The following is an 11,986-nucleotide window of genomic DNA, read 5'->3' as shown; positions in this document are numbered from 1 at the left end:
TGTTGTCTGGACGCAATGTCTGATGTTGTACGGTCACAGTGAAGTATCATGCTTTGCTATGCCTGAACCTCATCCCTTTCATTAGATCTTTGCCGTGCCTGTATGTCTTTTTCCTCCACTCATGTAAAAGGGTTTTCTCCTGCTCGTGTAAACCCTGAAGAATGCTCGCTGTAACTGTGATGCTTGTACTGCCACCACAGCTAGTAATGAAAACTTGTAAGTTGGCTAAAGATGGTGGCATAATGACGTCTCTGAGATGCAAAGATGAATGCTAGCAGCAACTCATGAGGCACAGACATGTGGACCATGATTGAATGCGCCCTTTGTTATTAGCAACACGATGTGATACATATTTGTACAAAATTCTGGCACACCATCGGTATTTATTTCGTGGAGAAAGCAAGTATTTCTTGTTCTAAAGTCTGAACTCACTATATATGCTGTTGTGTGGCCATATGAATCGCCGGCACTTGATTTGGCATTCTAGCTCATATCTTGTTCAGCAATGCCACCACCTCCTCCATCGTCGGCCGATTCTTCTGACAAGAATCCGTACACTGCCATGCGATCTCCAGGAGCCCCTTCGCCTCGTCCATCTCCTTCCCTTGCCCTCCGACGCCCATCCGCCGATCCAAGATCTCCGAGGCTTGGCCGGCGCCTATCTTCTCCCTCGCCCAATCCACCATGTCAACCTCCTTCTCCCCAATTTCCGCCTTCACCGGCCAGCTTGGCCGGTGACCTGTTACCATCTCAATTACCAGCACGCCAAAGCTGTACACGTCCGCCTTCGCCGTCGCACCCACACCAGCCCATATCTCCGGCGCCACGTACCTATTTCACAAAACATCACATAAACATGTCATTTCTTTTTAATTTCACCAAGAAATTTAACTTTCAACATTCATGTATATATTCTACCATAGATCATACTAGCATAACTAGTGACAATTTGCAAATTTCTGTTGACCTATGATTGTAGTATTTAAAAAGTGTATATGCACATACTAGTGCAGTTTAATTTGCTGCAAAAGCGTATAAGTTGTAAGGTTTACCCGGCGGTGCCGGCGGCTTGGGTGCTGACGTGCGACTTGGCGGGGCTTCCTCTGACGATCCTGGCGAGGCCAAAGTCGGCGAGCTTGGCCTCGAAGCCCTCGCCGAGGAGGACGTTGCTGGACTTGACGTCGCGGTGGAGCACGGGCGGGCGGCGGCCGTGGTGCAGGAACGCGAGCGCGGCCGCGGCGCCGCGCGCGACGCGGAGGCGCGCGGGCCAGGGAAGCGCCTCGTCGCCGGCGCCGCCGTGGAGCCACGCGTCGAGGCTGCCGCGCTCGAGGAGCTCGTAGACGAGGATGCGGTCGCGGCCGGCAGCGCAGTACCCGAGCAGGCGCGCGAGGTTGGGGTGGCTGAGGCTACCGAGCACCTCCAGCTCGGCGCGGAACTCGCGGTTGCCGGCGCCCGCGGCGCCGTCGCCGGAGAGGCGCTTGACGGCGACCGCGGCGCCGCCGGGGAGCACGGCGCGGTAGACGAACCCGAAGCTCCCGTCGCCGATGATGTTGTCCGGGGAGAACCCCCCCGTGGCGGCGGCGAGGTCGGCGAGGGAGAGCTTCTCGAGGCAGCAGGCGTCCGCGTCGGCGCCGAAGAAGGACGACCATGACGCCGACGAGGAGGTTTCCGGCGCGGAGACAGGGAGCGCCGGGCCCGAGCGGCAGCGCTGGTGGATCATCAGCGGCTTGAAGCTGTTGCGGCTGCGGCGGCGGCAGAGGAAGGCGAGGAGGAGGCAGGGCACCGCGACGGCGACGGAGGCGCCGGCGACGACGATCAGCGCGAGCACGGGGACGTCCATGGCGTGGCCGGCGGCGCGGCGAGTCTGGTGGCGCGGCCGCGGCTGGGTGAATCTTGGGAGGAAGAGGGGGAGGAGGAGGAGCGAGTCGTCGGTGGAGTCAACGGCCTTTTCGGCGGGGAGCGGTTGACTTTGTCGCCACGTCGCCGTCAGCGTGGACTTGGACGGTGACTTGGACTGATGACTGCTGGGGGAGTCAAGGGTACGAGATTACCATACTGCCCTTTTCCACGTCCTCCCTTTTTTTTATTCTTTTTGAGATGCCCTTTTTCCACGTCTGGACAAACCCAAAGATACACGTTTTCATCACGTCAAGCTCAAACACAGAAGTGGGATATTTATGACACTACGAAATTTGTTGGATGGGATGATAAAATGAATTAGTGATAGGAGGAAGTAGACTTAAATATTTGTGAATAAATGAACCGACCTTATGGTCAGTTGTTTAGGTTTCTTTTAGTGGAACCATCAAGTCTTTTACTCAGAAGATAGGTTGATTTGTGTTTGTATTGCGTTTCAAAAATAAAAGATCAACTTGTCCAGAGATTTGTATGAAGTTGTTAAATTCAAACTAATCAACCTATTTCTGACTAATTGCTCAAGAATTATAAGTATATTTGAGCTACCTCATACTTAATGTTTGTCATCTATGGACATTTTTATAGGCTGGGCCCACTGGCACAATAGTAGAGGGTCCAGTTCCCGTCTGCGAGATATATTAAAAAGGGTGTACCCAGTGCCGTAGGCTTCCCGCACTGTGCAGAGTCTGGGGAAGGGTTGTTTTTAAGCCCCAAGCCTTACCTAACCGGTAGGCTCTACCGCTGCACCAGGCCCGACCTTCTGTCTGCGAGATATATTATGGATTCTTATTCGTAGTTGTCTTTCCATCTCTGGAATATCTTCTCCGATGCTGACTAGGTTGGATGCCGTATGATTTGTGCTCAACCAATGGATATGTATTGTAGTTTTGACTTTTGAGCCTTCTGGCATGTAAGCATGTTTAAGGCAACGGCGAAATGTTGAGGCAGAATTAGAACGGTTTCGGACAGTGCCTAATCATATGGCTGTGTTTGTTTAAGAACCGAGCTTCAATTTTCTTTTATGATGTACCCATTACCACATATCTCACCACAGTTGTAGTTTCTGATCCGCGTACAAAGCATATAAAAAGTTCATTTCCAAATCACGTACAAATTTGCTTCAAAAAAAATTACGCACAAAAAGAGAAGTTTTTTTTTGCGAACCAAAAAAAGAGAAATTAGAGTTTTCACTTTGTTCAAAAATCTCATTACCACAGGTGCATCTCTATGTCGAGCAGTCAGGGTCGTTTCCCCGGCTGCTGGTCCAATGATCCACAAGGCTATACAGAAGCGATTGCTTTGAAGAATTATCAGTTCTTGGAACCACTTCTAATTTGACATTACTGGACACAAGACAAGGGAGGTGCGTTTTCCCAGACACAAACTGCTGTATGCCGTCAACTGTTCTACCACTCTGTCCATTTCGCCGGCCAGTTCAGCATCTCCCTCCCTCAAACTGCACTCCCATCTGATGCAAAATTCCCTTCTGCTTCCCATTCCCAATCAAAACACCCCTATAGATTCTTCCCAACTGTTCCAGCAATCCTTCTCTCTTCTTCCTTTAGCCTACTCTGCACTGGATACCGTCCTGGCACTCTGTTGAGCTGTTCAACCAAAGGGAAACAACTGTGTATATATAGGGGTTGGTTCCAATAGTGTTGTGCCAAATTGCCAATGGCATATGGAAGTTAATTTGGATATCTTTTTATTGGGTACCTACCAGTTTCTCTGTTTCTGCTGCTGGCAAGGGCATTTTTATTGTTCCGCCTGAAACCAGGCTAGTCTTACTAGATCAAGCGTCAACGGGAAAACAAATCCAGAAAGAGTCAAAAAGACACTGAGAGTGAAGTAAATATCTTTTTTTCCAGAGTGAAGTAAACATCTGTTGTTACTTTTATAACAAAAGAAGTTCATTGGGCTATTAGTGCCACTACTCGCACTAATAGTAGCTAACAACCTTTTCTTCTGCTCCTGAAACTGGGTATACTCCCCTTGCATTGAGTAGCATGCTCCAGACTAGGGACTACACTGCGTTGTCCGCCTGGTTCATTGCACGCTTACATTTTAGTGATTGTCTGGCAAGATAAATTGTCATGAAACAGTAACTGCATTTGCAAATTTGTATCCGAGTTTAAAAGACCAAAGTTTATCTTAATTTACTGCAAATTTTCAGTAATGCAAAGGAAACCTCATGTGGTATACAGTCCTTGAAAAAAGGGGATGTTTAACTAGTCAGAAATGGATATATTTGCTAAATTAGCATTTTTTTTACGGGGACTCCGGCGGATCCATTGGGCCAGCCTGAACCGTTTTCATTGAAAAAGGCACAAGTTACAGCAGAGCAAAAGAGTTACAGGAGGCGTAGAGAGAGAGAGAGAGAGAGAGAGAGAGAGGTGCCGCTCAAAGGAGCGTTGAGAGCAAAACAGTCCAAACAGAATCAAGTGTCACGTGTTACATGAAAGGAAAGCAATCCATTCATCCAAACAGTATTTGTCATCAGCAGAACGTAACCGATGCTGCCAAAGGACTTGGGCATTTGATTCCTAGCACTGCTGAAAATTTAGCATATCTTTGAGACAAACTTCTTGGGATTTAGTATACCTAACAACTGAAACGGCAACGAGGAGTCATGTTGGGGTTGCAGAATGCTCCGTCGTCAACCATGAGTGCACACACCAGCTGCCTCACTAGCCTGCCCTGGACTTCAACTAAGTTTGATCAAAATCGTAAGATTACCTACAAGCTTGGAGACACCGACGAGAAATAGACCATGGAGACGTGTAGTTATTGTCGGTACCCCAGGACTGGGTACCCCCTCTTGCTGTGTCTAGACAAGAGTCTCGTAGTTATCCTTAACTACGCCCTGACGGCCGAGCAGCTGGACCCCTATGGTCCGGAGCCCTACTTTCCCGGCAAACGGCCCCGGACCCGCTTCCCGCTTGGGGAGGATTCGGTGACGCCACGTGTCCCGGAGGAGGTAGCCCTCAGCCAAAACAGCTGGGGCCCCCGGACCTCCCAGGGAGTACCGGACCCCACCGGGTCCCGGACCCCCATATACTATCCGGACCCCTCAGCAGAGAGGAACCGACACCCTGCCTGGGGCTGGTCCGGAGCCGTCACGTGTCCATAGGTGCGGGCACGCGCGCGGGGGCGTGTGGCTTCCACTGGAAGACTCGCCTACCTACCGCATTCAATGCAGTAGACGGAAGTGCGCTCTGCCACAGCAGAGCCCGAGGCGGCTTTTGACAGGTTGCACTATTGGTCGCGTGTTACCAAGGCGCGCAGAGCAATCGCTGGCGCCGCCCATGCCACGCGCGTTAGTCTGTTACGCCAGTTAGACACGACAGCTCGGCAATGGAGTATCATAACGCCTACGCGGTAGACCCAACAGTCTACGCCGCAACCTACATTGCCTCAACGGGCGCCTCGCCGATGAGACAAGTGAAGACTCCCTTCGGTCAGAGAGTCTACAGTGCAATGAAGCGTATCCGGGAAGAGATTCTCGACCACTGTAGCACCATTAGTGTCTTTTTGATAGTAAAATATACATCCTTGTTGGACCCATCTGTCGGGGTCCAACACCTGTGTACGCGTCCTCCTTGCACTATAAAAGGGGGACGCCCGCTAGAGAATGACTCGAGCCGGGCTGGGCTGGGCAGAGGATTACTCATTCATACTAAGTACACCACACAGTGGATGTAGGGTATTACGCTCCGGTGGCCCGAACCACTCTAAATCCGTGTATTCTTGCGTTCTTGCCCCTGAGCTAGATCAGCCTAATAGCTTGGCACTTTCCCGAGTACTCCCCCTCGGGAAATAGGCGGGTGCGTTCCGCCACCCGGCTGTGGGTACCCCCAAAAGCCCACAACAGTTATGCTTATGCATGCCAATTGTTTGCGTTAATGTCCTAGCCCCCAAAAGTGCACTGAGCATTCGATTTCTGCTTCATATGTAGTTGACTCAGCTGCACTTCCTGTGATCCTAGCAACGGCAATGTTTCCCACCCGAGCATGAACAAAAGAAATTGTAAAATGATATAGCTCAATTTATATAAAGATGTTGAAGCAAAACTTTAGTTTAATTTGTTCGGTTACACGGATGCGTGCTGTTCGTACTCCTGCTGACAAGGTTTTTTTTTGGCACCGATTTCAGTTGACCCAGTGTGCCAAAGTCATGGCAATGGAGGGCAGCAGGCCAGCAATGCAGAGAACATGCATGGTCGAGGCCTTCGCCACTCTCCCTCGGTGGCCAGTGCTGAGATCCCATGATTCGATTTCTGCTTCTGCATGTGTTTTCTCAAAGTAATCGTGGATACAAGATTCTTTTCATCTCTCGAGTATCATCTATGCTCCAACTAATCTAGACAAATTAAAGCCTCTACGCCGATGTGCTAGGTTGAGCATTATATTTTTCAAATGTGCAAAGCTAATCTATAATGTACTATTAACCCCATAGCTGCAAGTGATAGTGCAACATTATGTGGACAAGTTGGTGTCGGCACATCACATGTATATCAATGGCTTCACACCCCACAGTTGCCGTACATGTACCATGTCACCATTAACCCTAGTTGCGCTGGGCCCGTTTCGGACAGGGAGGCGCGCCGCGCCATAGAACTCGGGCGCCTTCCATGCCCTTCTGTTTCTTTTGATATGTATTTCCCTTTTGCCTCCTATTCCAACACCCCATGGCTGGTTCTTCCCAATCCTCAAGCATCCTATGTAGTCCTCCCCTCTTCTCCAAGTCTGGTACTTGGTGATGGGTTTCAAGCATTTTGTCGTTGAATTCTTGACGGGACAGAGAACACTATATAGGCAGCCATGTTGTGCCACTGGCGGTGGACTTTTTTCCCCATGTTTTAATCAATATTATTGGCGGTGGAAATTGCTGGCACGAGTTTTATTTTTTGCTACATACACATCCACTCTTTGAAATAACCCTGCAATGAGCTTGTACTAGGCCTCACTGAGATCACTCCAGCTAATTAATTGTTTGAAGCGTGAGGAAATTTAGCATGCACAGACATAATGCTCTGCAACGTTGCATAGCTCTTATAATATACAACATGTGACTCGCTACTAGATGGAGCATATCAACAAGATAATGAAAAGAGACATTAGATAATTAATCATGGATTCCTGGTACATATGAATACTACTAATATTCTACTACTGTGTCCGTTTCACCGGCCAGTTGCATGTGGCTCTGCCTTATTACTCTGTTTTTTATGCCCCTACAAGCTAGTTAGTTACTACCTCGGTTCTCATATACATGAAATTTAGGATAAGTTGATTTTTGTTGACTAATTAACTCCTCATAAGCATCTTATATATGTTTAACAATGGAGGGAGTATATATTAAAGTGAATAGAAATTTTACAATGATTGAAAAAATAGGAGCCGTCAATCTGATAAAATTCTACGGAAACAATGTTTACAAAAATAGCACAAAAAAAGCGAAATAGAGTTCCTATATAACTGAGTATAGCCATTCAAAAAAAATTTTGGGGCGTACTTCTGTAATGAGTACTTGGTTCTAGCCTCCTGTTTCCAACATACCTTGGTAGCTTGCATAAGCGGTCTTCCTGGTTAAAAAAATATATATACTGCTAGTTCCCATTTTTTGAGGTCGGTTCGACTGTTTGGTCTGGTCCTGGTGCTGCTGCTGTTCGATTTTCAAATTTGTTCTTTGTCACTATTTACTAGGACGGCTCAAAGCTTACATGGATATTTAACAAACCATGGTAGAATTTGTATTTTAATCATTTACTTCGAAAACTTTTAACCAATATTATATGCCAAAACTTTGTACGTCCTCATTCAAGTGAGACTTCTAAAATTTTAAATTAAAATACTTACAAACGTTTTACATCCCACATTCATCAACTCGTTCTCAAAGTTTATTCAAGTAAAGTGTAAAGCCTTTTAAATCATACTCCCTCTGTGTGTTCCGGTAGTGATTGAAGACTAACTTCACTCTTTTCCACTGAATGTCTAATGTAACTCTTAGTAGTATAACAAAAATATATGTTGCGATCATGTACAAAAAATTAATTAGGTGACAGAAATTTCTGATACTATTGCGTTGTCCAAGTATAGCTAGACAGCTAGTCCTCTATCATCTTCCATGTATTATTGCACTTTTGCCTCCTATTCCCAACACAAAATGGCCGCTTCTTCAACTAATTTTATCATCCTAGCTACTCAACTCTTTCAGCAATCGTCGTCTACTCTAATATTAGTTGCTGCCATTTTGTTCGTTGACAGAACGGGAGATCACTTATATATAGGCAGTCATTGTGCCAGTGAGAGTGGATGGAGGAAATTGCTAGCACAAGTTTTGTTGCTATATATGCATTTACTCATTAAAATGACCATTCCTTTAATTTGATGCACGGAAGATCTGCTCATCATCACTGTGATTGCACTCTGATAATGGTAGTTGTACAAAAATGGACAGCCAATTATGGGAACCCGATGGACATGTTCTAGAATCCATCAAACTCGCTCCACTTATTCATCAGAACAATAGGATGTTGCATCTATCTCCTAGACTAGGGCCTTGTTTAGTTGCAAAATTCAAAATTTCAAAGCTATCACATCGAATGAGAATCTTACATATATGATGTATTCAATCTAAACGAAATAAAAAACTAATTGCATAGATTGCTTGTAAATTACGAGACGAATCTAGTGAGCCTAATTAGACACTAGATTGCTACAGTAACCATGTGCTAATGACAGATTAATTAGTCTTAATAAATTCGTCTCGTATTTTACAGATGAGTTCTATAATTAGTTTTGTGATTAGCCTATATTTAATACTTTAAATGTGATAAGATTCTATTTCAAAAACTTTCCACAAGCAACTAAACGAGGCCTAGATGAAACACCAAAAATGTGGCACGGTATTTGTAGATAGTGTATGTAACACCCTAAATTTTGCATTAGAAGAGTCTATGTTAGTTTCACAATTTTCTAGCTTCAAAAGGAATTATTTTCGCACTTTGGAAAACACACCATAGGCTTTAAATTGTTTTGTTGCATTCATGCGGGTGCATATTTTATTTTTGTTTGATTGTGCTCGAGTTTCTAAAGCTCTCAAAATTTTCCTGAAATTTTGTGAGCCTTTATTCTATTTTCTACAGCTTTATCTAATTTTCTGGGCAAAGGAAATCTCTTTTCCTTTTCTTTTTCTCCTTTCCTTCATTTTCCTTGCTAACTGGGCCGCCGGCCAGTCCTTTTCTTTTTCCGCCGGCCCGTTTTCTTTTCTTTTTCCCCGCCGGCCCGAATCCCTTCCTCCCCTTTCTTTTCGGCCCAGACCGGCCCAACCCTCCTTCCCCTTTTCTTTTCTATTTCCCCTTCCCTTCCCTCACCGACGGGCAGGCCCCGCCCGTCATCCCCCTCGTCCCGCACGGAGCCGAGCAAGGCTCGGACTCGGGCGCGGGCGCGCCCCGGCGCGGACCACCTGGCCCGCACGCCAAGGGGGCCGACTCGGTCCCATGCGCCGCGCCCACGCCTTCTTTTCCCTGCGCGCACCTAGGCCCCGCAGCCTTAGCCGCCTTTTCCGCCCCAGCCTCGCTGAGCACGCACGTGCCCCGCCGCCATAGCTTTGCCGCCGCGCGCCGCCAGTGATCTCCCACCTCGCCGCCGCTCGGCTCAAATTGGTGAGCCAGTAAGCTTCCCCGCTCGACACCGGTCCTTTTCCTCTCTGGTTCGCCTCGTTTCCGCGCTCGGACGAGCCCCCGCCATGCTCACCGGAGCCCGCCGCCGCCTCCCATCGCCGCCGACCACCTCCGGCATTTCCCCGAAGCCTCCAGACCCCAGATCAGTTTCCCCGCATCGTGCTCATGCAAACGAGTCCCTCCGCGCAATTTTTGGCGTCCCGGAGCCCTGGATCGGGTGAACTCCAGTGATGCTCCGCCACGCCCGCGGGCGGCGCCGCCCGCTCCGCATTCCACCGCCGCCCAGTGCCCAGACGCGAGCGTGGCCGTCAGATCCTCATCCCACGGCTCAGAATAGATCTAGACAAGGCAAACCTAGTCCACCGCCGGTCAACTTGATCTTTTTGCATAAAACCCCCTCTGTTTTCCTGAATTCAACCCGCCGTCCACTGCTATTCAAAATAATTACATTTTAGCCCTATTTTCTTTCTGTTTAGTCCAGTTTAATAGTTTTTCTCGTAAACAAGTCCCTGCAATGTTGTTTTTAGCGTATCTTTACCGTTTTAGCTCTGTTTTAAGCATTCTTGGTACCGTTACGATCGTTGCAATGTGTAAAATTAGTTTTCAAGTGTTTTACCTCTGTTTTTTAATGATTGGTGTACTATTTTAATTTATTTCTATTATTTGCTTGTATGTGCTTATATTGCTTGGCGTGTTTGTGACATATAGACAAGGAGCCGTTCGAGAACTTCCAAGAGCAAGACTTTGAAGACTTTGACCAGCAGCAAGTGAGCAAGGCAAGTATATTCCTTGATCATTCTTTGTCCCAATAACATTTAATTAAGCTTGCATGCATTAATATTGTGGGGGACTACCTATATATCCTTATTGATGATCCTTGTCCTTGATTAGCCGGGTTTTTGTTATAAAAGTCTTTTGGGTAGTATGCTTAGCCGCTGAACAATGGTTATGGGTGGTTTCTACAATACCTTTTGAGACATGAGACTTTGATTTATACATATTCTTTGGAACAATATTATATTTGTGATTTTGATTAAAATCAATCATGGAGCGACCACTTGGGAAAACAGCGCAACCATAAGAACTACATGGCTCTGGTCTTGGCTGATTAATTAAATGTCTCTAGCTTGTTAGTAGCATACCGAAAGGTGCATGAGGGGGGGGGGGGAGCTGTGATGGGGTGATCACTGCCAGCCAAGGGTACGTTCTATGTTTTGGGAATTGGTCATGTCTTGGGGGAGAGTCATCTATGCAGCTGCTGAAACCTTAGCGGGCTACTACTGGTTAAGGAGTCTTTATAAAGGCCTCGTAGCGTCCCTATGCAATCACACCTAAGGAAGTGTGGTATTATGCCTGATCAGCACATGCGTGGTTGGGTTTAAAGTTCTTTTAAACTTTTACGCGACTTGAGGGTAAAGTGTGCAACCTCTGTAGAGTGAAAACTGATATATCAGCCGTGCTCACGATCAAGAGCGGCTCGGACCCTCATATGTTCAACTTAATGGAAATCACTATAGTTAATTCAGATGTTTAATTGTTCCAAGTCACTTGTTTATTTCAAATTTATTACTTCTTTTATAAATATGGGTTTGGTTCATACATGCTTAGTAAATAGCTGCTTTAAATTATATATCAATTAAAATGCTTACCCCTTTACATCAGCCAACCTTTATTCCTTGTTATAAGCCTTGCATGTCATTTACTTTTCCAATATACTTGCTGAGTACGACATGTGCTCACCCTTGCTATTACCTCATCATCCAGAGCAAGATCAGTTTGAGGAATACCCAGAGGATATTCAGGACTTCTTGGCGTACGTTTTCTCCAGTCAGTTACCTGTGGAGTTGGAGTATCCGCTGCTAGAATAAATGCGAACTGAAATGCTTATTTATTTATATTAGTGACTTTCGGCTTGGTTTGTAATAAATTTAACTTCGGTACTTTATGACATTGCTACTGTTATTCACTATTGTCGTCATATGTGTGTAATTTGATCCTAGCGCACATATGATTATTTGCTCGGTTTTATTCTTTCAAAACTGGGCGTGACAGTGTAACATCCTGTTGAACTAATAAATAGCTAGCTCCGCAACTCCAACACATATAATACTGCAAATTTCTGCTGCTCATGGAACTAGACTTGGTGAAGCTGTGCTACTAGAGCATGCATCGACATGCATGAATAGTGAAATTACACAAATTGACCGATAAATTAAAAATGAATGAAACAAATACACTCAATTCATTTTTCAAGAATAGTTGTGTTTGTAGAATCTAACTTGGGATACAATTATTGCCATATTATAATCTCATTTGCTTTGGGCATTATCGAAAAGGCCAATGCCCTAAATGGCTGCATCTGGATGCGCATTGCTAAACTCTGCA

The 11,986-nt window shown here is 46.3% G+C and overlaps 1 protein-coding gene across 1 annotated transcript; it reads right to left on the bottom strand.

Annotated features, from left to right (window-relative positions):
- Positions 1 to 300: 300 nt before the first annotated feature.
- Positions 301 to 1,901, bottom strand: LOC120643718 (leucine-rich repeat receptor protein kinase MSL1-like). Its single transcript, XM_039920170.1, has 2 exons — positions 1,053 to 1,901; positions 301 to 831 (listed from the first exon to the last, which is right to left on the bottom strand). Exons 1-2 carry the CDS (start codon positions 1,838 to 1,840, stop codon positions 489 to 491), a joined length of 1,131 nt encoding a protein of 376 aa, XP_039776104.1. The 5' UTR covers positions 1,841 to 1,901; the 3' UTR covers positions 301 to 488.
- Positions 1,902 to 11,986: the final 10,085 nt, after the last annotated feature.

Source organism: Panicum virgatum, chromosome 8K (assembly GCF_016808335.1).
Source record: "Panicum virgatum strain AP13 chromosome 8K, P.virgatum_v5, whole genome shotgun sequence".
Lineage (NCBI taxonomy): Eukaryota > Viridiplantae > Streptophyta > Magnoliopsida > Poales > Poaceae > Panicum > Panicum virgatum.
Note: the sequence above shows the minus strand (reverse complement) of the source record. Positions and strands in the feature narration are given on the sequence as shown.